Source organism: Pelecanus crispus (assembly GCF_030463565.1).
Source record: "Pelecanus crispus isolate bPelCri1 chromosome 30 unlocalized genomic scaffold, bPelCri1.pri SUPER_30_unloc_4, whole genome shotgun sequence".
Taxonomy (NCBI): Eukaryota; Metazoa; Chordata; class Aves; order Pelecaniformes; family Pelecanidae; genus Pelecanus; species Pelecanus crispus.
Genome location: NW_027461237.1, coordinates 17,383 through 43,826, shown reverse-complemented (window position 1 = coordinate 43,826; position 26,444 = coordinate 17,383). Strand labels below are relative to the sequence as shown.

Sequence of the window (26,444 nt, the reverse complement as noted above, 5' to 3'; positions counted from 1 at the left end):
GTGCCAGCACGGGGGTCTCGGGGCCCAGTTTGGGGCGCTCGGGGGGTCCCAGCGCGGGGGGTCTCGGGGCCCAGTTTGGGGCGCTCGGGGGGTGCCAGCGCGGGGGTCTCGGGGCCCAGCGCGGGGGTCTCGGGGCCCAGTTTGGGGCGCTCGGGGGGTGCCAGCGCGGGGGTCTCGGGGCCCAGCGCGGGGGTCTCGGGGCCCAGTTTGGGGCGCTCGGGGGGTCCCAGCGCGGGGGTCTCGGGGCCCAGTTTGGGGCGCTCGGGGGGTCCCAGCGCGGGGGGTCTCGGGGCCCAGTTTGGGGCGCTCGGGGGGTGCCAGCGCGGGGGTCTCGGGGCCCAGTTTGGGGCGCTCGGGGGTCCCAGCGCGGGGGTCTCGCCGTGCCCCCAGGTACACCATGTCCAACGGGTACAAGCCGGCGCCGCTGGACCTGGCGCACGTGAAGCTGACGCCGGCGCAGCTGACGCTGGTCGACCGCCTGGCCGAGAACGGGCACAACGTCTGGGCCCGCGACCGCGTCCAGCAGGGCTGGACCTACAGCACCGTCCAGGTGGGACCCCCGACCCCCGGGACCCCCCCCCGGGACCCCCCTGGCCCCCCAGGACCCCCTCTGGGAGCCCCGGGACCCCCCCGGCCCCCCAGGACCCCCCCCCGGGACCCCCAGGACCCCCCAGGACCCCCCCCGGGACCCCCCAGGACTCCCAGGACCCCCTGGGACCCCCCCCAGGACCCCCCTGGCCCCCCCGGACCCCCAGGACCCCCCCCGGGACCCCCCTGGCCCCCCCAGGACCCCCCTGGCCCCCCGGGGACATCCGGGACCCCCCCAGTCCCCCAGGATCCCCCCCCGGGGCCCCCCCAGGACCCCCGGGACCTCCCCCAGGACCCCCCTGGCCCCGTGTCCCCATGCCCATGGTCATGCTCCCATGGTAGTGTCCCCGTGCCCCCACGCCCACGGCGATGTCCCCACGCCCATGGTGGTGTCCCCATGCCCACGGTGATGTCCCCGTGTCCCCATGCCCATGGTGATGTTCCCATGGTGATGTCCCCATGCCCACAGTGATGTCCCCATGCCCACGGTGATGTTCCCATGGTGATGTCCCCGTGCCCATGGTGATGTCCCCGTGTCCCCATGCCCACGGTGATGTCCCCATGCCCACGGTGATGTCCCCACGCCCATGGTGATGTCCTGTGTCCCCATGTCCCCATGCCCATGGTGGTGTCCCCACGCCCACGGCGATGTCCCCGTGTCCCTGTGCCCATGGTGATGTCCCGATGTCCCCACACCCATGGTGATGTCCCCATGCCCACGGCGATGTCCCCACACCCATGGTGATGTCCCCATGCCCGTGGTGATGTCCCCGTGCCCCCATGCCCACGGTGATGTCCCCACGCCCACGGCAATGTCCCCACACCCACGGTGATGTCCCCACGCCCCCACGCCCATGGTGATGTCCCCGTGTCCCCATGCCCATGGTGATGTCCCCACACTCACGGCGATGTCCCCGTGCCCCCATGCCCACGGTGATGTCCCTGTGTCCCCATGTCCCCACGCCCATGGTGATGTCCCCATGCCCACAGTGATGTCCCCATGCCCATGGTGATGTTCCCATGGTGATGTCCCCATGCCCATGGTGATGTCCCCACGCCCATGGTGATGTCCCCATGCCCACGGTGATGTCCCTGTGTCCCCATGTCCCCACGCCCATGGTGATGTCCCCATGCCCACGGTGATGTCCCCATGCCCATGGTGATGTTCCCATGGTGATGTCCCCATGCCCATGGTGATGTCCCCACGCCCATGGTGATGTCCCCATGCCCACGGTGATGTCCCTGTGTCCCCATGTCCCCACGCCCATGGTGATGTCCCCATGCCCACGGTGATGTCCCCATGCCCATGGTGATGTTCCCATGGTGATGTCCCCATGCCCATGGTGATGTCCCCACGCCCACGGTGATGTCCCCATGCCCACGGTGATGTCCCTGTGTCCCCATGTCCCCACGCCCATGGTGATGTCCCCATGCCCATGGTGATGTTCCCATGGTGATGTCCCCATGCCCATGGTGATGTCCCCATGCCCACGGTGATGTCCCTGTGTCCCCATGTCCCCACGTCCCCACGCCCATGGTGATGTCCCCATGCCCATGGTGATGTTCCCATGGTGATGTCCCCATGCCCACGGTGATGTCCCCATGCCCATGGTGATGTCCCTGTGTCCCCACGCCCCCATGCCTATGGTGGTGTCCCCACACCCATGGTGATGTCCCCGCCCACGGTGATGTCCCTGTGTCCCCATGTCCCCATGTCCCCATGCTCATGGTGATGTCCCCACGCCCCCACGCCCACGGTGATGTCCCCACGCCCACGGTGATGTCCCCATGCCCATGGTGATGTCCCCACGCCCCCATGCCCACGGTGATGTCCCCATGCCCACGGCGATGTCCCCACGCCCCCACGCCCACGGTGATGTCCCCACGCCCACGGCGATGTCCCCACGCCCCCACGCCCACGGTGATGTCCCCATGCCCACGGCGATGTCCCTGTGTCCCCACGCCCCCATGCCCATGGTGGTGTCCCCATGCCCATGGTGATGTCCCCACGCCCACGGTGATGTCCCCGTGTCCCCACGCCCATGGTGATGTCCCCATGCCCCCATGCCCACGGTGATGTCCCCACGCCCCCATGCCCATGGTGATGTTCCCATGGTGATGTCCCCATGCCCCCACGCCCATGGTGATGTCCCCACGCCCATGGTGATGTCCCCACGCCCCCACGCCCATGGTGATGTTCCCATGGTGATGTCCCCACGCCCCCATGCCCATGGTGATGTTCCCATGGTGATGTCCCCATGCCCCCATGCCCATGGTGATGTCCCCATGCCCATGGTGATGTCCCCACGCCCCCATGCCCATGGTGATGTTCCCATGGTGATGTCCCCATGCCCCCACGCCCATGGTGATGTCCCCACGCCCATGGTGATGTCCCCACGCCCCCATGCCCATGGTGATGTTCCCATGGTGATGTCCCCACGCCCCCACGCCCACGGCGATGTCCCCGTGCCCACGGCGATGTCCCCACACCCCCGGCGCTGTCCCCGCGTCCCCAGGACATCAAGAACAAGCGGAACCCGCGGCTGGTGCCCTACCACCTCCTGGACGAGCGCACCAAGAGGACCAACCGGGAGAGCCTGTGCCAGGCGGTGCGCACCCTGCTCGGCTACGGCTACAACATCGAGCCCCCCGACCAGGAGAGCCGTGAGTGGGGCGCGGGGGCCACCCTGGGGGGCAGGGAGGGCGCGGGGTGCCCTTTGGGGGTGCAGGGAGGTGCGGGGTGCCCTTTGGGGGGCAGGGAGGGCGCGGGGGCTGCTTTGGGGGTGCAGGGAGGGTGCGGGGTGCCCTTTGGGGGTGCAGGGAGGGTGCGGGGTGCCCTTTGGGGGTGCAGGGAGGATGCAGGGTGCTGTTTTGGGGTGCAGGGAGGGTGCCGGGTGCCCTTTGGGGGTGCAGGGAGGATGCAGGGTGCTGTTTTGGGGTGCAGGGAGGTGCGGGGTGCCCTTTGGGGGTGCAGGGAGGGCAGGGGGTGCCCTTTGGGGGTGCAGGGAGGGTGCAGGGTGCTGTTTTGGGGTGCAGGGAGGGTGCGGGGTGCCCTTTGGGGGTGCGGGGAATATGCAGGGTGACCTTTGGGGTGCAGGGAGGGCGCGGGGTGTCCTTTGGGGGTGCAGGGAGGATGCAGGGTGCTGTTTTGGGGGTGCAGGGAGGACGCAGGGTTCCATTTTGGGGGTGTAGGGAGGGCATGGGGTGCCCTTTGGGGGTGCAGGGAGGATGCAGGGTGCTGTTTTGGGGTGCAGGGAGGGTGCCGGGTGCCCTTTGGGGGTGCAGGGAGGATGCAGGGTGCTGTTTTGGGGTGCAGGGAGGTGCGGGGTGCCCTTTGGGGGTGCAGGGAGGGCAGGGGGTGCCCTTTGGGGGTGCAGGGAAGATGCAGGGTGATGTTTTGGGGTGCAGGGAGGTGCGGGGTGCCCTTTGGGGGTGCAGGGAGGTGCGGGGTGCCCTTTTGGGGGTGCAGGGAGGATGCAGGGTGCTGTTTTGGGGTGCAGGGAGGGTGCGGGGTGCCCTTTGGGGGTGCGGGGAATATGCAGGGTGACCTTTGGGGTGCAGGGAGGATGCAGGGTTCCATTTTGGGGGTACAGGGAGGGTGTAGGGTGCTGTTTTGGGGTGCAGGGAGGTGCGGGGTGCCCTTTGGGGGTGCAGGGGAGGATGCAGGGTGCTGTTTTGGGGTGCAGGGAGGTGCGGGGTGCCCTTTGGGGGTGCAGGGAGGATGCAGGGTGCTGTTTTGGGGTGCAGGGAGGGTGCCGGGTGCCCTTTGGGGGTGCAGGGAGGATGCAGGGTGCTGTTTTGGGGTGCAGGGAGGTGCGGGGTGCCCTTTGGGGGTGCAGGGAGGGCAGGGGGTGCCCTTTAGGGGCGCGGGGTGCCCTTTGGGGGTGCAGGGAGGGCAGGGGGTGCCCTTTGGGGGTGCAGGGAAGATGCAGGGTGCTGTTTTGGGTGCAGGGAGGTGCGGGGTGCCCTTTGGGGGTGCAGGGAGGTGCGGGGTGCCCTTTTGGGGGTGCAGGGAGGGTGCAGGGTGCTGTTTTGGGGTGCAGGGAGGGTGCGGGGTGCCCTTTGGGGGTGCGGGGAATATGCAGGGTGACCTTTGGGGTGCAGGGAGGATGCAGGGTTCCATTTTGGGGGTACAGGGAGGATGCAGGGTGCTGTTTTGGGGTGCAGGGAGGGCGCGGGGTGCCCTTTGGGGGTGCAGGGAGGGCAGGGGGTGCCCTTTGGGGGTGCAGGGAGGGTGTAGGGTGCTGTTTTGGGGTGCAGGGAGGGCGCGGGGTGCCCTTTGGGGGTGCAGGGAGGGCAGGGGGTGCCCTTTGGGGGTGCAGGGAGGATGCAGGGTGCTGTTTTGGGGTGCAGGGAGGTGCGGGGTGCCCTTTGGGGGTGCAGGGAGGGCAGGGGGTGCCCTTTGGGGGTGCAGGGAGGATGCAGGGTGCTGTTTTGGGGTGCAGGGAGGGCAGGGGGTGCCCTTTGGGGGTGCAGGGAGGATGCAGGGTGCTGTTTTGGGGTGCAGGGAGGGTGCCGGGTGCCCTTTGGGGGTGCAGGGAGGATGCAGGGTGCTGTTTTGGGGTGCAGGGAGGTGCGGGGTGCCCTTTGGGGGTGCAGGGAGGGCAGGGGGTGCCCTTTAGGGGCGCGGGGTGCCCTTTGGGGGTGCGGGGAATATGCAGGGTGACCTTTGGGGTGCAGGGAGGATGCAGGGTGCTGTTTTGGGGTGCAGGGAGGTGCGGGGTGCCCTTTGGGGGCGCGGGGAGGGCAGGGGGTGCCCTTTAGGGGCGCGGGGTGCCCTTTGGGGGTGCAGGGAGGTGCGGGGTGCCCTTTGGGGGTGCAGGGAGGATGCAGGGTGCTGTTTTGGGGTGCAGGGAGGTGCGGGGTGCCCTTTGGGGGTGCAGGGAGGGCAGGGGGTGCCCTTTGGGGGTGCAGGGAAGATGCAGGGTGCTGTTTTGGGGTGCAGGGAGGTGCGGGGTGCCCTTTGGGGGTGCAGGGAGGTGCGGGGTGCCCTTTGGGGGTGCAGGGAGGATGCAGGGTGCTGTTTTGGGGTGCAGGGAGGTGCGGGGTGCCCTTTGGGGGCGCGGGGAGGGCAGGGGGTGCCCTTTGGGGGCGCGGGGTGCCCTTTGGGGGTGCAGGGAGGGCAGGGGGTGCCCTTTAGGGGTGCAGGGAGGATGCAGGGTGCTGTTTTGGGGTGCAGGGAGGTGCGGGGTGCCCTTTGGGGGCGCGGGGAGGGCAGGGGTGCCCTTTGGGGGCGCGGGGCGCCCTTTTGGGGTGCTGAGGCCCCGTGGCGCCCCGCAGCCGCGCAGGGGGTGCTGCGGGGCCGGGCGGACAAGGCGCGCATCTTCCGGGCGGAGCGCAGCTACGCGGTGCGGGCCGGCAAGTGGTACTTCGAGTTCGAGGCCGTCACCACCGGGGAGATGCGGGTGGGCTGGGCCCGCCCCCACCTGCGCCCCGACACCGAGCTGGGCGCCGACGACCTCGCCTACGTCTTCAACGGGCACCGGGTGAGACCCCGGAGACCCCCGGGACCCCCAGAGACCTCCCCGGGACCCCCGGAGCCCCCCCGGGACCCCCAGAGCCCCTCCAGAACCCCTGCAGCCCCCCCGGGACCCCCAGAGCCCCTCCAGGACCCCAGAGTCCTCCAGAACCCCCAGAGCCCCTCCAGGACCCCCAGAGCCCCTCCAGAACCCCTGCAGCCCCCCCTGGGACCCCCAGAGCCCCTCCAGGACCCCCAGAGCCCCTCCAGAACCCCTGGAGCTCCCCCCGGGACCCCCAGAGCCCCTCCAGAACCCCTGGAGCCCCTCCAGACCCCCCGGAGCTCCCCCTGGGACCCCCAGAGCCCCTCCAGAACCCCTGGAGCCCCTCCAGACCCCCCAGAGCTCCCCCTGGGACCCCCAGAGCCCCTCCAGAACCCCTGGAGCCCCTCCAGACCCCCCAGAGCTCCCCCTGGACCCCCAGAGCCCCTCCAGAACCCCTGGAGCCCCTCCAGACCCCCCAGAGCTCCCCCTGGGACCCCCAGAGGCCCCCCAGGACCTCCAGAGCCCCTCCAGAACCCCTGGAGCCCCCCCTGGGACCCCCAGAGACCCCCCGGGACCCCCAGAGCCCCTCCAGGACCCCTGGAGCTCCCCCTGGGACCCCCAGAGCCCCTCCAGGACCTCAGAGTCCTCCAGAACCCCCGGAGCCCCCCCGGGACCCCCAGAGCCCCTCCAGAACCCCTGGAGCTCCCCCTGGGACCCCCAGAGCCCCTCCAGGACCCCTGGAGCTCCCCCCGGGACCCCCAGAGCCCCTCCAGGACCCCAGAGTCCTCCAGAACCCCCAGAGCTCCCCCTGGGACCCCCAGAGGCCCCCCGGGACCCCCAGAGCCCCTCCAGAACCCCTGGAGCTCCCCTGGGGCCCCCAGAGGCCCCCCGGGACCCCCAGAGCCCCTCCAGAACCCCTGGAGCTCCCCCTGGGGCCCCTAGAGGCCCCCCGGGACCCCCAGAGCCCCTCCAGAACCCCTGGAGCTCCCCCTGGGACCCCTGAGACCCCCAGAGCCCACTGGGACCCCTACAGCCCCCCCTGGATCCCCACAGCCCCCCCCCAGACGCCCCCTTGCCCCTGATCCCCTGCCTTGTCCCCAAATGCCCCCCATGCCCGACGTCCCCTGGGACCCCCATTGTCCCTGGTCCCCTCTGGTGCCCCAAAAGCCACCGGTGCCCCGGGACCCCTGGGTCCCCCCCCGGTCCCCCCTTGTCCCCAGATGCCACCAGTGCCCCCCTGGGTCCCCTCTGCCCCCCTGGGTCCCCCCCAGGTCCCTCCAGGTCCCCAAATGCCACCGGTGCCCCAGGACCCCTGGGTCCCCTCTGCCCCCTGGGTCCCCCCCCGGTCCCCCCTTGTCCCCAAATGCCACCAGTGCCCCCCTGGGTCCCCTCTGCCCCCCTGGGTCCCCCCTCACCCCAGGTCCCCAAATGCCACCCGTGCCCCAGGACCCCTGGGTCCCCTCTGCCCCCCTGGGTCCCCCCCCGGTCCCCCCTTGTCCCCAGATGCCACCAGTGCCCCCCTGGGTCCCCTCTGCCCCCCTGGGTCCCCCCTTGCCCCTGACGCCCCGGGTCCCCCTGGTCCCCCCCAGTCCCCAAACGCCACCGTTGCCCCCGGTCCCCTGGCTGCCCCCCTGACCCCCCGTCCGTGCCCCCCCCCCGCTCCCCAAAGGCGCAGCGCTGGCACGTGGGCAGCGAGCCCTTCGGCCGCAGCTGGCAGGCGGGGGACGTGGTGGGCTGCATGATCGACCTGACCGAGAGCCACATCACCTTCACGCTCAACGGCGAGGTCCTCATCAGCGACGCCGGCTCCGAGCTGGCCTTCAAGGACTTCGACGTGGGCGAGGGTGAGATGCGGGGGGTGCCGGGGGGGCGAGCGGGGAGCGGGGTCTGGGTGCTGACCCCCGCCTCCCGTACTCTGCTTGGGTGCAGAGCCGGCCGGGTGGCCGAGCCCAGAGTTGCGGTCAACGGAGTCAAGTCCCGTTGGCGGCCGGTCACGGTGTTCCCCTGGGCTCCGTTTTGGGGCCAGCCTTGTTTAATCTCTTTATCGATGATCTGGGTGAGGGGATCGAGTGCAGCCTCAGCGAGTTTGCAGGTGACACCAAGCTGGGTGGGAGCGTGGATCTGCTGGAGGGCGGGAAGCTCTGCGGAGGGACCCGGACAGGCTAGACCCATGGTCAAGGTCAACTGGATGAGGTTCAATGAGGCCAAGCGCTTGGGTCGCACAACCCCACGCAGCGCTCCGGGCTTGGGGAAGAGCGGCTGGAAAGCTGCCCGGCCGAAAAGGGGCTGGGGGTGTTGGGCGACAGCGGCGGAACGTGGGCCAGCAGCGTGGCCAAGGTGGCCAACAGCATCCTGGCTTGTGTTGGGGGTAGCGTGGCCAGCGGGAGCAGGGCAGGGATCGTGCCTCGGCGCTGCGGCGTGTCCAGGGAAGGGCAGCGGAGCTGGGGAAGGGTCTGGAGCACAGGGCTGGTGGGGAGCGGCTGAGGGGGCTGGGGGTGTTCAGCCTGGAGAAGAGGGGGCTGAGGGGAGACCTCATCGCTCCCCACAGCTCCCCAAAAGGAGGGGGCAGGGAGGGGGTGTTGGTCTCTTCTCCCACGTAGTTAGCGATAGGATGAGAGGAAATGGGCTCAAGCTGCGCCAGGGGAGGTTTAGGTTGGATATTGGGGGAAATTCCTTCAGGGAAAGAGTGGTCAAGTGTTGGAACGGGCTGCCCAGAGAGGTGGGGGAGTCCCCAGCCCTGGAAGTGTTCAAAAACCGGGCAGAGGTGGCACTGGGGGGACATGGTTTGGTGGGCGTGGGGGTGTTGGGGTGACGTTGGCTGATGATCTTAGAGCTCCTTTCCAACCTTAATGATTCCCAGTTTTTACTTTTATTAAAAAATAACCCATCCCCCAAGGCAGCAAACGTGGAATTACGGCCCGGCCCTTAATGGGTTGAGCGGTGGCCTTGGGAGCGTTGGGTTGACGGTTGGGCTGGGTGGTCTTAAGGGTCTTTGCCAACCTCAACGCTTCCATGATTCCATGATTCTATGATTCGGGACATGGTTTGGTGGGCGTGGGGGTGTTGGGGTGACGTTGGGGCTGATGATCTTGGAGATCCTTCCCAACCTTGATGGTTCCTGGGTTGACTTTCATTATAAATAACCCATCCCCCAAAGCAGGAAACATGGAATTGCTCCTCTGCCCTTAATGGGTTGAGCGGTGGCCTTGGGAGCGTTGGGTTGACGGTTGGGTTGACGGTTGGGTTGACGGTTGGGCTGGGTGGTCTCCAAGGCCTTTTCCAGCCTGAACGGTCGGCCGATTCCATGATTGTCCCGCCGCAGGCTTCGTGCCGGTGTGCAGCCTGGGGCTGGAGCAGGAGGGGCGGCTGAACCTGGGCCAGGAGGTGGGCAGCCTGCGGTTCTTCAGCATCTGCGGGCTGCAGGAGGGCTACGAGCCCTTCGCCGTCAACACGAAGCGCCCCATCGCCCTCTGGTTCAGCAAGAGCCTCCCCAGTTTGTCCCCGTGCCCCCCGACCACCCCCAGCTCGAGGTCAGGGGCTTGCCTGGGGGGGCTGGGGGCGGGGGGCGGTCCCGCGGGCATCATGGGGGGCAGGGGAGACCCCCCCGGGCATGAGGGTCCCTGGGGATGGGTGCTGCGTGGTGCCTGGGGGTCCCCAGGGGTGGGTGTGGGGGGGTCCCTGGTCCCCGAGGGTCCCCAGGGCTGGGTGCAGGGGGTCCCCGGTCCCCGAGGGTCCCCAGGGCTGGGTGCTGCATGGTGCTGGGGGGTCCCCGAGGGTCCCCAGGGCTGGGTGCAGGGGGTCCCCGGTCCCCGAGGGTCCCCAGGGCTGGGTACAGGGGGTCCCTGGTTCCCAGGGCTGGTACAGGGGGTCCCTGGTCCCCAGGGGTCCCCAGGGCTGGGTGCAGGGGGTCCCTGGTCCCCGAGGGTCCCCAGGGCTGGGTGCAGGGGGTCCCTGGTTCCCAGGGCTGGTACAGGGGGTCCCTGGTCCCTAGGGGTCCCCAGGGCTGGGTGCAGGGGGTCCCTGGTTCCCAGGGCTGGGTGCGGGGGTCCCTGGTTCCCAGGGCTGGGTGCAGGGGGTCCCCGGTCCCCGAGGGTCCCCAGGGCTGGGTACAGGGGGGTCCCTGGTTCCCAGGGCTGGTACAGGGGGTCCCTGGTTCCCAGGGGTCCCCAGGGCTGGGTACAGGGGGTCCCTGGTTCCCAGGGCTGGGTGCGGGGGTCCCTGGTTTCCAGGGCTGGGTGCAGGGGGTCCCTGGTCCCCGAGGGTCCCCGGGGCTGGGTACAGGGGGTCCCTGGTTCCCAGGGCTGGGTGCAGGGGGTCCCTGGTCCCCGAGGGTCCCCGGGGCTGGGTACAGGGGGTCCCTGGTTCCCAGGGCTGGGTGCAGGGGGTCCCTGGTCCCCAGGGGTCCCCGGGGCTGGGTACAGGGGGTCCCTGGTTCCCAGGGCTGGTACAGGGGGTCCCTGGTCCCCAGGGGTCCCCAGGGCTGGGTACAGGGGGTCCCTGGTTCCCAGGGCTGGGTGCGGGGGTCCCTAGTTCCCAGGGCTGGGTGCAGGGGGTCCCCGGTCCCCGAGGGTCCCCAGGGCTGGGTACAGGGGGTCCCTGGTTCCCAGGGCTGGGTGCGGGGGTCCCTGGTTCCCAGGGCTGGGTGCAGGGGGTCCCCGGTCCCCGAGGGTCCCCGGGGCTGGGTGCAGGGGGTCCCTGGTTCCCAGGGCTGGGTGCGGGGGTCCCTGGTTCCCAGGGGTCCCCAGGGCTGGGTGCAGGGGGTCCCCGGTCCCCGAGGGTCCCCAGGGCTGGGTGCTGCATGGTGCCAGGGGGTCCCCGAGGGTCCCCAGGGCTGGGTGCTGCATGTCCCTGGGGGGTCCCAGGGGTAAGGGGTCCTCAATCCCTCTGTGTCCCCAAGTTCACGGTGCATGTCACTATGGGGGTCCCCAGTGCCTGAGGGTCCCTGCAACAGGGTGACGCACAGCCCTGGGGGGTCCCCAATCCCCGAGGGTCCCTGCAATGGGGTAATGCCCACCCCTGGGGGGTCCCCAGTCCCCGAGGGTCCCTGCAATGGGGTGATGCCCACCCCCGGGGGGTCCCCAGTCCCCGAGGGTCCCTGCAATGGGGTGATGCCCACCCCCGGGGGGTCCCCAATCCCCGAGGGTCCCTGCAATGGGGTGATGCCCACCCCTGAGGGGTCCCCAATCCCTGAGGGTCCCCCCCAGGGCGGACGCCCACCGCCGTGGGGTCCCTGGGCGCGTCCCACCCCGACCGCGCCGTGACGCCTCCCCGGGGGGGGGTCCCCGCAGGTGACGCGGATGGACGGGACGGTGGAGACCCCTCCGTGCCTGCGGCTGGCCCACCACGCCCCCGGAACGCCGGCCGCGCCGCCCGAGCTCCTCTTCCTCCGCCTCAGCCTCCCCGTCCAGTTCCACCCCCGTTTCCGCTGCACCCCGGGGGCCACCCCCCTGCCCCAGGCCCCCCCTGAGCCCCCCGAGGATGCCAGCCTCGAGCCCCTCTCCGAATTCGAGCGCCTGCGCCGCTCGGCCGGGCCCCGGCACCCCGAGGGCGAGGGCGAGGGCGAGAAGGGGCCCGGGGGGGGTCCCGCCACCCCGGCCCCCCGGGACCAGCCCCGCGCCGAGAACGAGAAGGATGCGACCACCGAGAAGGGCAAAGCCCGGAGGGGGTGAGCGGGGGCCCGCGGGGGGGCTTAGGGGGTGCGGGGAGGGGGGGCACTGCCCCACGGTGGGGTCCTGTGGGGCGAGGAGGGCCACGGGGGGCTGCGCTGCGGGGCGCGTGGGGCCGGGTGCCCCCCCTCAGCCCCCCCCGTGCCCCCCAGGTTCCTGTTCAAGGCCAGGAAGACGCCCTTCGCGCCCCCCCCCCGCCGTGCCCACCGTCCCCCGCCTCGAGGAGGACGTGGTCCCCGACGAGCGCGACGACCCCGAGGTCATCATGAACACCACCACGGTAGGTGGGGGGCGGCCCCCCCGAAACCCCCCTCCCCACCCCTCCTTTTGGCACCCTGACCCCCACCCCAGCCACACCATGGTCCCCATCCCGGCACCGCCGGCCCATCCCTGTCCCCCCGTCCCCATCCCCGTGGTCTCCATCCCATTCCCTGTCCCTGTCCCCCCATCCCCGTATCCCTGTCCCCATCCCCGTGGTCTCCATCCCATTCCCTGTCCCTGCATCCCTGTCCCCATCCCTGCATCCCCATCCCTGCATCCCCATCCCCGTCCCCATCCCTGTCCCCCCATCCCCGTATCCCTGTCCCCATCCCCGTGGTCTCCATCCCATTCCCTGTCCCTGCATCCCTGTCCCCATCCCTGTCCCCCCATCCCCGTGGTCTCCATCCCATTCCCTGTCCCTGCATCCCCGTCCCCATCCCTGTATCCCCATCCCTGTCCCCCGATCCCCATATCCCTGTCCCCCCATCCCTGTATCCCTGTCCCCATATCCCTGTCCCCCTATCCCCCATCCCCGTATCCCTGTCCCCATCCATGTACCCTCATCCCCGTACCCCCATCCCCATCCTGTCCCCCATCCCTGCATCCCTGTATCCCTGCATCCCCATCCCCATCCCCCATCCCTGTCCCCGCATCCCTGTCCCCCTGCCCCATCCCTGTCCCCATCCCTGTCTCTCTGTCCCCATCCCTGTCCCTCTGTCCCCATCCCTGTCCCCATCCCTGTCTCTCTGTCCCCATCCCTGTCCCCATCCCTGTCCCTCTGTCCCCATCCCTGTCCCCATCCCTGTCCCCCTTCCCTGTCCCCATCCTTTCCCTGTCCCCATCCCTGTCCCTCCGTCCCCCATCCCTGTCCCCATCCCTGTCCCTCTGTCCCCATCCCTGTCCCCATCCCTGTCCCCCATCCCTGTCCCCATCCCTTTCCCCTGTCCCCATCCCTGTCCCTCCGTCCCCCATCCCTGTCCCCATCCCTGTCCCTCTGTCCCCATCCCTGTCCCCATCCCTGTCCCCATCCCTGTCCCCTGTCCCCATCCCCATCCCTGTCCCCATCCCTGTCCCCCTGTCCCCATCCCTGTCCCTCTGTCCCCATCCCTGTCCCCATCCCTGTCCCCCTGTCCCATCCCTGTCCCCATCCCTGTCCCCATCCCTGTCCTCTGTCCCATCCCTGTCCCCATCCTGTCCCCATCCCTGTCCCCTGTCCCATCCCCATCCCTGTCCCCCATCCCTGTCCCCATCCCTGTCCCCATCCCTGTCCCCCTGTCCCCATCCCCATCCCTGTCCCCATCCCTGTCCCCCTGTCCCCATCCCCATCCCTGTCCCCATCCCTGTCCCTCTGTCCCCCATCCCTGTCCCCCTGTCCCCATCCCTGTCCCCATCCCTGTCCCTCTGTCCCCATCCCTGTCCCCCTGTCCCCATCCCTGTCCCCATCCCTGTCCCTCTGTCCCCATCCCTGTCCCCATCCCTGTCCCCATCCCTGTCCCTCTGTCCCCATCCCTGTCCACTGTCCCCATCCCCGCATCCCCGCCCCCCCCGCGCCCCCTGACCCCCTCTCTGCCCCCCAGTACTACTACTCGGTGCGGATCTTCGCGGGGCAGGAGCCCTCCAGCGTCTGGGTGGGCTTGGGTGACCCCGACTTCCACCAGCACGACCCCGCCTTCGACCTCTCCCGCGTCCGCACCGTCACCGTCACCATGGGCGACGACAAGGCAACGTGCACGACAGGTGCCGCGGGGGGTCTTCGGGGGTCCCCTGGGGGGCGACGGGGAAGGGGGGCCCCAGGGGGGACAGGGAGGGGGTCCCGAACCTGAGGGTCCCTTGGGGGCAATGGGGAGGGGGTTCAGGACCTGGGGGTCCCTTGGGGGTCCTTGGGGAAGGGGTTCAGGACCCGGGGTCCTTGGGGAAGGGTTTCAGGACCCGGGGGTCCCTTGGGGGGTCTTTGGGGAAGGGTTTCAGGACCCGGGGGTCCTTGGGAAGGGGTTCAGGACCCGGGGTCCCTTGGGGGTCTTTGGGGAAGGGTTTCAGGACCGGGGGTCCCTTGGGGAAGGGTTCAGGACCTGGGGGTCCCTTGGGGGGTCTTTGGGGAAGGGTTTCAGGACCCGGGGGTCCTTGGGGAAGGGTTCAGGACCTGGGGGTCCCTTGGGGAAGGGTTTCAGGACCTGGGGGTCCTTGGGGGTCCTTGGGGAAGGGGTTCAGGACCTGGAGGTCCCTTGGGGGTCCTTGGGGAAGGGTTCAGGACCCGGGGGTCCCTTGGGGGGTCTTTGGGGAAGGGTTTCAGGACCCGGGGGTCCCTTGGGGGTCCTTGGGGAAGGGGTTCAGGACCCGGGGGTCCCTTGGGGGTCCTTGGGGAAGGGGTTCAGGACCCGGGGGTCCTTGGGGAAGGGTTCAGGACCCGGGGGTCCCTTGGGGGTCCTTGGGGAAGGGTTCAGACCCGGGGGTCCCTTGGGGGGTCTTTGGGGAAGGGTTTCAGGACCGGGGGTCCTTGGGGAAGGGTTTCAGGACCTGGGGGTCCCTTGGGGGTCTTTGGGGAAGGGTTTCAGGACCCGGGGGTCCCTTGGGGGTCCTTGGGGAAGGGGGTTCAGGACCCGGGGGTCCCTTGGGGGTCCTTGGGGAAGGGGTTCAGGACCCGGGGGTCCTTGGGGAAGGGTTCAGGACCCGGGGGTCCCTTGGGGGTCCTTGGGGAAGGGTTCAGGACCCGGGGGTCCCTTGGGGGGTCTTTGGGGAAGGGTTTCAGGACCCGGGGGTCCTTGGGGAAGGGTTTCAGGACCTGGGGGTCCCTTGGGGGTCCTTGGGGAAGGGTTCAGGACCCGGGGGTCCCTTGGGGGTCCTTGGGGAAGGGTTTCAGGACCCGGGGGTCCCTTGGGGGTCCTTGGGGAAGGGGTTCAGGACCTGGGGGTCCTTGGGGACGGGGTTCAGAACCCAGGGGTCCCTTGGGGGGTCCCTGTGGAAGGGGTTCAGGACCCGGGGGTCCCTTGGGGGTCCTTGGGAAGGCTGTCCCCCCAGCACCCCTTTCCCCCCCCAGCATCAAGCGGAGCAACTGCTACATGGTGTGGGGGGGCGAGTTCGCCAGCACCACGCAGCAGGCGCGGGTCAGCCACACCGACCTGGTCATCGGCTGCCTGGTGGACCTGGCCACCGGCCTCATGACCTTCACCGCCAACGGCAAGGAGATCAAACACCTTCTTCCAGGTGGGATGGCCCCCGGCACGCCCCTCGTGCCCCCATGGCCCCCGCCGTGAGGGGCTGGGGGGGTCCCGTCCCCATCCGGGGGCTCGGCAGCTCCACCCTGGTCTCAGCGGCTTCGTCCGTGCAGGTGGAACCCAACACCAAGCTCTTCCCGGCCGTCTTCGCCCTCCCCACCAGCCAGAACGTCATCCAGTTTGAGTTGGGCAAGCTCAAGGTGACGCCTGGGACCCCCGGGTCGCCCTTGGGGCGGGTAGCGGGGGTCTATGGGGAGATCGCGGGGTCTACGGGGAGATAGCGGGGTCTATGGGGAGATAGCGGGGTCTATGGGGAGATAGCGGGGTCTATGGGGAGATCGCGGGGTCTACGGGGAGATAGCGGGGTCTATGGGGAGGTAGCGGGGTCTATGGGAGATAGCGGGGTCTATGGGGAGATAGCGGGGTCTGTGGGGAGATAGCGGGGTCTACGGGGAGATAGCGGGGTCTGTGGGGAGATAGCGGGGTCTGTGGGGAGATAGCGGGGTCTACGGGGAGATAGCGGGGTCTGTGGGGAGATAGCGGGGTCTATGGGGAGATAGCGGGGTCTATGGGGAGATAGCGGGGTCTGTGGGGAGATAGCGGGGTCTACGGGGAGATAGCGGGGTCTGTGGGGAGATAGCGGGGTCTATGGGGAGATAGCGGGGTCTATGGGGAGATCGCGGGGTCTACGGGGAGATAGCGGGGTCTGTGGGGAGGTAGCGGGGTCTGTGGGGAGATAGTGGGGTCTATGGGGAGGTAGAGGGGTCTGTGGGGAGATCGCAGGGTCTACGGGGAGATCGCAGGGTCTACGGGGAGATAGTGGGGTCTGTGGGGAGATAGTGGGGTCTGTGGGGAGATTGCGGGGTCTGTGGGGAGATAGTGGGGTCTGTGGGAGGATAGCGGGGTCTACGGGGAGATAGCGGGGTCTACGGGGAGATCGCGGGGTCTACGGGGAGATAGCGGGGTCTATGGGGAGGTAGCGGGGTCTACGGGGAGATAGTGGGGTCTGTGGGGAGATAGCGGGGTCTGTGGGGAGATCGCAGGGTCTACGGGGAGATCGCAGGGTCTACGGGAGATAGTGGGGTCTGTGGGGAGATAGTGGGGTCTGTGGGGAGATAGCGGGGTCTGTGGGGAGATAGCGGGGTCTATGGGGAGATAGCGGGGTCTGTGGGGAGGTAGCGGGGTCTATGGGGAGGTAGCAGGGTCTACGGGAGATAGCGGGGTCTACGGGAGATAGCGGGGTCTATGGGGAGATCGCAGGGTCTACGGGGAGATAGCGGGGTCTGTGGGGAGATAGCGGGGTCTATGGGGAGATAGCGGGGTCTATGGGGAGGTAGCGGGGTCTACGGAGGAGATAGTGGGGTCTGTGGGGAGATAGTGGGTCTATGGGGAGGTAGCGGGGTCTGTGGGGAGATAGCGGGGTCTGTGGGGAGATAGCGGGGTCTACGGGGAGATAGCGGGGTCTGTGGGGAGATAGTGGGGTCTACGGGGAGATAGTGGGGTCTATGGGGAGGTAGAGGGGTCTGTGGGGAGATCGCAGGGTCTACGGGGAGATCGCAGGGTCTACGGGAGATAGTGGGGTCTGTGGGAGATAGTGGGGTCTATGGGGAGGTAGCGGGTCTGTGGGGAGATAGTGGGGTCTATGGGGAGGTAGAGGGGTTCGTGGGGAGATCGCGGGGTCTGTGGGGAGATAGCGGGGTCTACGGGGAGATAGCGGGGTCTGTGGGGAGATAGCGGGGTCTATGGGGAGATCGCGGGGTCTACGGGGAGATAGCGGGGTCTGTGGGGAGGTAGCGGGGTCTGTGGGGAGATAGTGGGGTCTGTGGGGAGATAGCGGGGTCTACGGGGAGATAGCGGGGTCTATGGGGAGGTAGCGGGGTCTGTGGGGAGATAGTGGGGTCTGTGGGGAGATAGCGGGGTCTGTGGGGAGATCGCAGGGTCTACGGGAGATCGCAGGGTCTACGGGGAGATAGTGGGGTCTGTGGGGAGATAGTGGGGTCTATGGGGAGGTAGCGGGGTCTGTGGGGAGATAGCGGGGTCTGTGGGGAGATAGCGGGGTCTACGGGGAGATAGCGGGGTCTGTGGGGAGATAGTGGGGTCTACGGGGAGATAGTGGGGTCTACGGGGAGATAGCGGGGTCTATGGGGAGATCGCGGGGTCTACGGGGAGATAGCGGGGTCTGTGGGGAGGTAGCGGGGTCTATGGGGAGATAGTGGGGTCTATGGGGAGATAGCGGGGTCTGTGGGGAGATAGTGGGGTCTATGGGGAGGTAGCGGGGTCTGTGGGGAGATAGTGGGGTCTATGGGGAGGTAGAGGGGTCTGTGGGGAGATAGTGGGGTCTATGGGGAGGTAGCGGGGTCTGTGGGGAGATAGTGGGGTCTATGGGGAGGTAGAGGGGTCTGTGGGGAGATAGCGGGGTCTGTGGGGGAGATAGTGGGGTCTATGGGGAGGTAGCGGGGTCTGTGGGGAGATAGTGGGGTCTATGGGGAGATAGCGGGGTCTGTGGGGAGATCGCAGGGTCTACGGGGAGATCGCAGGGTCTACGGGGAGATAGTGGGGTCTGTGGGGAGATAGTGGGGTCTGTGGGGAGGTAGCGGGGTCTATGGGGAGATAGTGGGGTCTATGGGGAGATAGTGGGGTCTATGGGGAGATAGTGGGGTCTATGGGAGGTAGAGGGGTCTGTGGGGAGATCGCAGGGTCTACGGGGAGATAGTGGGTCTGTGGGGAGATAGTGGGGTCTGTGGGGAGATTGCGGGGTCTGTGGGGAGATCGCGGGGTCTATGGGGAGATAGCGGGGTCTACAGGGTGGACCAAGGGAAGGTGGACCCCTGGGGGTGCTGGGGGTCTTTGGGTCTATAGGATAGACCAAGGGGAACTGGGACCCCTTGGGGTGGTGGGGGTCTATGGGGGGGTCCTTAGGGTCTACAGGATGGACCAAGGGGAAGCTGGACCCTGGGGGTGGTGGGGGTCTCTGGGGGGGGGTCTTGGGGTCTACAGGATGGACCAAGAGGAACCTGGACCCCTGGGGGTCTCTGGGGGTGGTCTTGGGGTCTACAGGATGGACCAAGTGGACCCTAAGGCTCCTGGGACTGGGGTGATCTATGGGGGGTCCTTGGGGTCAGTAGGGTGGACCAAGGGGAAGCTGGACCCCTGGGGGTGCTGGGGGTCTCTGGGGGGACAGCAAGGGTCCCGGCCAGCTGGGTACCCCCGTCTCACGCCCGCCGCGTCCCCGCAGAACATCATGCCCATCTCGGCTGCCATGTTCAGCAGCGAGCGCAAGAACCCGGAGCCGCAGTGCCCGCCGCGGCTGGCTATCCAGCACCTGACGCCCGTCACCTGGAGCCGCATGCCCAACGCGTTCCTGGCCGTGGAGACCACCCGCCTGGGCGAGCGGCAGGGCTGGCTGGTGGAGTGCGCCGAGCCCCTCGTCATGATGGCCCTCCACATCCCCGAGGAGAACAGGTCGGGGACCCCCCTCCTCCCCTGCTGCTCTTCCCAGGGACCCCCGGGGTCCTGCCACGGGGCACCCCAGAAGTCCCATCCCTCAGGGACCTGCGTGTTGTGCCCCTGAGGGACCCCGAGGACCCCTCCCAGGGCACCTAGTCGTCCCCTCCCTGGGGGTCCCATCCCCAGGAGACCTTCATGTTGTGTCCCCAGGGGTCCCATCCCCAGGAGACCTTGGTGTCCTGTTCTCGGGGGTCCCATCCTCGGGAGAACCAGGGGTCCCACCCCCAGGGGACCTTGGTGTCCTGTCCTCGGGGGTCCCATCCCCAGGAGACCTTGGTGTCACGTCCCTGGGGGTCCCATCCTCAAGGAACCCAAGGGTCCCATCCCCAGGAGACCTTGGTGTTGTGTCCTTGGGGGTCCCATCCCAGGGGGACCCAGGGGTCCCATCCCCAGGAGACCCTGGTGTTGTGTCCCGGGGGTCCCATCCCAGGGGGACCCAGGGGTCCCATCCCCAGGGGACCCTGGTGTCGTGTCCCGGGGGTCCCATCCCCAGGGAACCCAAGGGTCCCATCCCCAGGAGACCCTGGTGTTGTGTCCTTGGGGGTCCCATCCCTGGGGGGACCCAGGTTCCCATCCTCAGGGGACCTTGTTGTCATGTCCGGGGGGTCCCATCCTCATGGGACCCAAGGGTCTCATCCCCAGGGGACCCTGGTGTCGTGTCCCGGGGGTCCCATCCTCACGGGATCCAGGGGTCCCATCCCCAGGGGACCCTGGTGTCGTGTCCCGGGGGTCCCATCCTCACGGGACCCAGGGGTCCCATCCCCAGGGGACCCTGGTGTTGTGTCCTTGGGGGTCCCATCCCTGGGGGGACCCAGGTTCCCATCCTCAGGGGACCTTGTTGTCATGTCCGGGGGGTCCCATCCTCATGGGACCCAAGGGTCTCATCCCCAGGGGACCCTGGTGTCGTGTCCCGGGGGTCCCATCCTCACGGGATCCAGGGGTCCCATCCCCAGGGGACCCTGGTGTTGTGTCCCGGGGGTCCCATCCCAGGGGGACCCAGGGGTCCCATCCCCAGGGGACCCTGGTGTCGTGTCCCGGGGGTCCCATCCCAGGGGGACCCAGGGGTCCCATCCCCAGGGGACCCTGGTGTCGTGTCCCGGGGGTCCCATCCCCAGGGAACCCAAGGGTCCCATCCCCAGGAGACCCTGGTGTTGTGTCCTTGGGGGTCCCATCCCTGGGGGGACCCAGGTTCCCATCCTCAGGGGACCTTGTTGTCATGTCCGGGGGGTCCCATCCTCATGGGACCCAAGGGTCTCATCCCCAGGGGACCCTGGTGTCGTGTCCCGGGGGTCCCATCCTCACGGGATCCAGGGGTCCCATCCCCAGGGGACCCTGGTGTCGTGTCCCGGGGGTCCCATCCTCACGGGACCCAGGGGTCCCATCCCCAGGGGACCCTGGTGTCGTGTCCCGGGGGTCCCATCCTCACGGGACCCAGGGGTCCCATCCCCAGGGGACCCTGGTGTCGTGTCCCGGGGGTCCCATCCCAGGGGGACCCAGGGGTCCCATCCCCAGGGGACCCTGGTGTCGTGTCCCGGGGGTCCCATCCTCACGGGATCCAGGGGTCCCATCCCCAGGGGACCCTGGTGTCGTGTCCCGGGGGTCCCATCCTCACGGGATCCAGGGGTCCCATCCCCAGGGGACCCTGGTGTCGTGTCCCGGGGGTCCCATCCTCACGGGATCCAGGGGTCCCATCCCCAGGGGACCCTGGTGTCCTGTCCCGGGGGTCCCATCCTCACGGGATCCAGGGGTCCCATCCCCAGGGGACCCTGGTGTCGTGTCCCGGGGGTCCCATCCTCACGGGATCCAGGGGTCCCATCCCCAGGGGACCCTGGTGTCGTGTCCCGGGGGTCCCATCCTCACGGGATCCAGGGGGTCCCATCCCCAGGGGACCCTGGTGTCGTGTCCCGGGGGTCCCATCCTCACGGGATCCAGGGGTCCCATCCCCAGGGGACCCTGGTGTCGTGTCCCGGGGGTCCCATCCTCACGGGATCCAGGGGTCCCATCCCCAGGGGACCCTGGTGTCGTGTCCCGGGGGTCCCATCCTCACGGGATCCAGGGGTCCCATCCCCAGGGGACCCTGGTGTCGTGTCCCGGGGGTCCCATCCTCACGGGATCCAGGGGTCCCATCCCCAGGGGACCCTGGTGTCCTGTCCCGGGGGTCCCATCCTCACGGGATCCAGGGGTCCCATCCCCAGGGGACCCTGGTGTCGTGTCCCGGGGGGTCCCATCCTCACGGGATCCAGGGGTCCCATCCCCAGGGGACCCTGGTGTCGTGTCCCGGGGGTCCCATCCTCACGGGATCCAGGGGTCCCATCCCCAGGGGACCCTGGTGTCGTGTCCCGGGGGTCCCATCCTCACGGGATCCAGGGGTCCCATCCCCAGGGGACCCTGGTGTCGTGTCCCGGGGGTCCCATCCTCACGGGATCCAGGGGTCCCATCCCCAGGGGACCCTGGTGTCGTGTCCCGGGGGTCCCATCCTCACGGGATCCAGGGGTCCCATCCCCAGGGGACCCTGGTGTCGTGTCCCGGGGGTCCCATCCTCACGGGATCCAGGGGTCCCATCCCCAGGGGACCCTGGTGTCCTGTCCCGGGGGTCCCATCCTCACGGGATCCAGGGGTCCCATCCCCAGGGGACCCTGGTGTCGTGTCCCGGGGGTCCCATCCCAGGGGGACCCAGGGGTCCCGTGCTGACCCCCGTGCCCCCCCCCCAGGTGCATCGACATCATGGAGCTGTCGGAGCAGCTGGAGCTGCTGCGGTTCCAGTGGCACACGCTGAAGCTCTACTGCGCCGTCTGCGCCCTGGGCAACAACCGGGTGGCCCACGCGCTCTGCAGCCACGTGGACCAGGCGCAGCTCCTCTTCGCCATCGAGAGCCCCGAGCTGCCGGGGCCGCTGCGCGCCGGCTACTACGACCTGCTGCTGGCCATGCACCTCGACGCCGCCCAGCGCGCCCGCGCCTCCATGAGCGCCGAGTTCATCGTCCCCATGACCGAAGCCACCAAGAGCATCACCCTCTTCCCCGACGGCGGGCGAGCGCCCGGACCCCCCGGCGTGGGTCCCAGCGCCTGTTTGCGACCCCAACCCCATTTCGCCGAGCCTTGCTTCGTCTTGGCGGCCGGCGGCGGGCGGGCGCCGCTCAGTCCCGCCATCCCCTTGGGGGCTCTGGGGGCTCGGGCCATCCGGATGCTGGCGGAGGCGGTGGCCGGCGGCGGAACCCACGCCCGGGACCCCGTGGGCGGCAGCGTGGAGTTCCAGCTGGTGCCCGTGCTGAAGCTGGTGTCGGCGCTGCTGGCCGTGGGCGCGCTGGGGGACGACGACGTGCGCCGCGTCCTGCGGATGATCGAGCCCAGGGTCTTCGGGGAGCCCCGGCGCAACCCCCCGGCTGATGGCGAGGAGGAGGAGGAGGAGGAGGAGGGGGACGAGGCGCGGAAGAAGGCCATCGAGGCGGGCGAGATGGAGGAGGAGGAGGAGGAGAAGGAGGAGGAGGAGGAGGAGGAAGGGCTGGAGGAAGGGCTGTTGCAGATGAAGCTGCCTGAGTCGGTCAAGCTGCAGGTGAGGGGACCCTCCCCGGGGGGGGTGTCACAGGCCCGGGTGGTCCAGGTCCCCTCCCTGGGGTCCCCTCGTCCCCTCCCTGGGGTCCCCATGTCCCCTCCCTGGGGTCCCCATGTCCCCTCCCTGGGGTCCCCATATCCCCTTCCTGGGGTCCCCTCATCCCCTTCCTGGGGTCCCATCCCTGTGTCCCCTCCCTGGGGTCCCCTCATCCCCTCCCTGGGGTCCCCATGTCCCCTCCCTGGGGTCCCCTCGTCCCCTCCCTGGGGTCCCATCCCTGTGTCCCCTTCCTGGGGTCCCCTCATCCCCTCCCTGGGGTCCCCTCCCCATATCCCCTCCCTGGGGTCCCCTCGTCCCCTTCCTGGGGTCCCCTTGTCCCCTCCCTGGGGTCCCCTTGTCCCCTTCCTGGGGTCCCCTAATCCCCTCCCTGGGTCCCATCCCCATGTCCCTTTCCTGGGGTCCCCTTCCTGTGTCCCCTTCCCATGTCCCCTCCCTGGGTCCCCTCCCCGTGTCCCCTCCTTGGGGTCCCATCCCCATGTACCCCCCCCTGGGGTCCCATCCCCTGTGTCCCCTCCCCAGGTCCCGTCCCCCTGTCCCCTCCCTGGGGTCCCCTCCCCGTGTCCCCTTCCTTGAGCGCAGCCACGGTCCCCGTCCCCAGCTTCCATCCCCCGGGACCCCCAGGGGGGTCCCCAGAGCCCCCCAAAGCCGCGCTCTCAGCTCCCGTCACCCCAGCTGACAGCATCCCCGGAGGCCCCCCTTGCCCCCTGTCCCCCCGCTCTGGGGACCCGTGTCCCCCCCCCCCCACTGACGCCGCGGGCGCAGATGTGCAACCTGCTGCAGTACTTCTGCGAGCGGGAGCTGCAGCACCGCGTGGAGGCCATCGTCGCCTTCTCGGAGCGGCACGTGGAGCGGCTGCAGCGCGACCAGCGCCGCCGCTACGGGCAGCTGATGCGGGCGCTCACCATGTCGGCCGCCGAGACCGCCCGGCGCACCCGCGAGTTCCGCTCGCCCCCCCAGGAGCAGGTGGGGGGCGGCTGCCCGCAGCGGGGACGCCCACGGGGAGTGGGGACGCGCGTGGGGAACCGGGACGTGCATGGGGACGTGCATGAGAACATGCATGGGAACCCAGGACATGCACAGGGACGTGCATGAGAACATGCATGGGAACCCAGGACATGCACAGGGACGTGCATGAGAACATGCATGGGAAACCAGGACATGCACAGGGACGTGCATGGGGACGTGCATGAGAACATGCATGGGAACCCAGGACATGCACAGGGACGTGCATGAGAACATGCATGGGAAACCAGGACATGCACAGGGACGTGCATGGGGATGTGCATGAGAACATGCATGGGAAACCAGGACATGCACAGGGACGTGCATGGGGACGTGCATGAGAACATGCATGGGAAACTGGGACGTGCATGGGGACGTGCATGAGGACACGTGTGGGAAACTGGGATGTGCATGGGGGTGTGCATGAGAGCATGCATAGGGACGTGCATGGGGATGTGCATGAGGACATGCATGGGAAACTGGGATGTGCATGGGGACGTGCATGAGAACATGCATGGGAAACTGGGATGTGCATGGGGATGTGCATGAGAACATGCATGGGAAACTGGGACGTGCATGAGGACACATGTGGGAAACTGGGATGTGCATGGGGACACGCATGGGGACGTGCATAGGAAACTGGGATGTGCATGGGGACACGCATGGGGACGTGCATGGGAAACTGGGATGTGCATGGGGACACGCATGGGAAACCAGGACATGCACAGGGACGTGCATGGGGACGTGCATGAGAACATGCATGGGAAACTGGGACGTGCATGAGGACACGTGTGGGAAACTGGGATGTGCATGGGGACACGCATGGGAAACCGGGACATGCACGGGGACACCCATGGGGACGGCCACGGGGAGTGGGGACGTGCGTGGGAAACTGTGACATGCATGGGGACGCGCATGGAAAACCGGGACATGCATGGGGATGTGCATGAGGACACGCATGGGAAGCTGGGATGTGCATGAGGACACGTGTGGGGACGTGCATGGGAAACTGGGATGTGCATGGGGACACGCATGGGAAACTGGGATGTGCACGGGGATGTCGACGGGGAGCGGGACACCCGCGGGGACACCTGTGGGGACGGCCACAGGGAATGGGGACACGCGTGGGAAACCGGGACGTGCGTGGGGACGTGCACAGGGATGTGTGTGGGAAGCAGGGACGTGTGTGGGGACACGGGGACGTGTGTGGGGACACGGGGATGTGTGTGGGGACACGGGGACATGGCTGGGGACGTGTGGGGACACGGGAACGTGTGTGGGGACACGGGGACGTGTGTGGGGACACGGGGACATGGCTGGGGACATGTGTGGGGACACGGGGACGTGTGTGGGGACACGGGGACATGGCTGGGGATGTGTGGGGACACAGGGACGTGTGCGGGGACACGGGAACATGGCTGGGGACACGGGGACATGGCTGGGGACATGTGTGGAAAACAGGGACGTGCAGAGGGACACGGGGACGTGTGTGGGGACATGGGGACATGGCTGGGGACATGTGTGGGGACACGGGGACATGGCTGGGGACACGGGGACGTGTGTGGGGACACGGGAACATGGCTGGGGACACGGGGACGTGTGTGAGGACACGGGGACATGGCTGGGGACGTGTGGGGACACGGGGACATGGCTGGGGATGTGTGTGGGAAACAGGGACGTGCAGAGGGACACGGGGACGTGTGTGGGGACACGGGAACATGGCTGGGGACGTGTGTGGGAAACAGGGATGTGCAGAGGGACACGGGGATGTGTGTGGGGACACGGGGACATGGCTGGGGACGTGTGGGGACATGGCTGGGGACATGTGTGGGGACACAGGGACATGGCTGGGGACACGGGGATGTGTGTGGGGACACGGGGACGTGTGTGGGGACACGGGAACATGGCTGGGGACACGGGGATGTGTGTGAGGACACGGGGACATGGCTGGGGACGTGTGGGGACACGGGGACGTGTGTGGGGACACGGGAACATGGCTGGGGACGTGTGGGGACACGGGGATGTGTGTGAGGACACGGGAACATGGCTGGGGACGTGTGGGGACACGGGGACATGGCTGGGGACACGGGGACGTGTGTGAGGACACGGGGACATGGCTGGGGACGTGTGTGGGGACACGGGGACATGGCTGGGGATGTGTGTGGGAAACAGGGACGTGCAGAGGGACACGGGGATGTGTGTGGGGACACGGGGACATGGCTGGGGACACGGGGACATGGCTGGGGACGTGTGTGGGAAACAGGGATGTGCAGAGGGACACGGGGATGTGTGTGGGGACACGGGGACATGGCTGGGGACGCATGGGGACATGGCTGGGGACACGGGGACGTGGGGCTATATGTGGGGACAGAGGCACGGGGACGAGGACACGCACAGGGAAACACGCCTGGGGCCACGGGCGCGCGTGTGCAGGGCCACGCGTGGGGTGCGTGCGTGGGGGGAGGGCTGCGGGATGGGGCCCGCTGACCCCGCGTCCCCCCGCGTCCCCCCGCGTCCCCCCAGATCAACATGCTGCTGCAGTACAAGGGGGGGGCGGACGAGGAGGAGTGCCCGGTGCCCGAGGACATCCGCGACGAGCTCCTCGACTTCCACAACGACCTGCTGGCCCACTGCGGTGAGACGGGACCCCCGGGCACGGGGACCCCCCCGGGGACAGGGACCCCCTCTGGGGGCACAGGGACCCCGCCCCAGGGACAGGGACCCCCACCAAGGACACGGGACCCCCTCCAGGGGCACAGGGACCCCCCCCAGGGCATGGGGACCCCCGCCAAGGACAGGGGACCCCCACCAAGGACACAGGACCCCCTCCAGGGGCACAGGGACCCCCCCCCGGGGCACAGGGACCCCCCCCAGAGCATGGGGACCCCCGCCAAGGACAGGGGACCCCCTCCGGGGGCACAGGGACCCCACCCTCGGGACAGGGACCCCCTCCAGGGGCACAGGGACCCCCCCCCCGGGGCACAGGGACCCCCCCCCAGGGCACAGGGACCCCCCCCAGGGCATGGGGACCCCCGCCAAGGACAGGGGACCCCCTCCGGGGGCACAGGGACCCCACCCCGGGGACAGGGACCCCCACC

The 26,444-nt window shown here is 68.9% G+C and overlaps 1 protein-coding gene across 1 annotated transcript in view; it reads left to right on the top strand.

Annotated features, from left to right (window-relative positions):
* Positions 1–26,444, top strand: part of LOC142596814 (ryanodine receptor 1-like) — a gene marked incomplete at its 3' end in the record, with an annotated part of 49,032 nt that overhangs the window by 6,145 nt on the left and 16,443 nt on the right. The window contains 18 exon segments of the mRNA XM_075727304.1: positions 391–550; positions 3,105–3,252; positions 5,869–6,074; positions 7,759–7,933; positions 9,412–9,573; positions 9,576–9,619; positions 11,378–11,754; positions 11,908–11,941; positions 11,943–12,035; positions 13,594–13,732; positions 13,735–13,753; positions 15,051–15,201; positions 15,203–15,217; positions 15,342–15,428; positions 18,464–18,690; positions 21,447–22,287; positions 23,107–23,307; positions 25,870–25,981. Of these exon segments, the coding sequence (XP_075583419.1) occupies positions 391–550; positions 3,105–3,252; positions 5,869–6,074; positions 7,759–7,933; positions 9,412–9,573; positions 9,576–9,619; positions 11,378–11,754; positions 11,908–11,941; positions 11,943–12,035; positions 13,594–13,732; positions 13,735–13,753; positions 15,051–15,201; positions 15,203–15,217; positions 15,342–15,428; positions 18,464–18,690; positions 21,447–22,287; positions 23,107–23,307; positions 25,870–25,981 (3,191 nt within the window).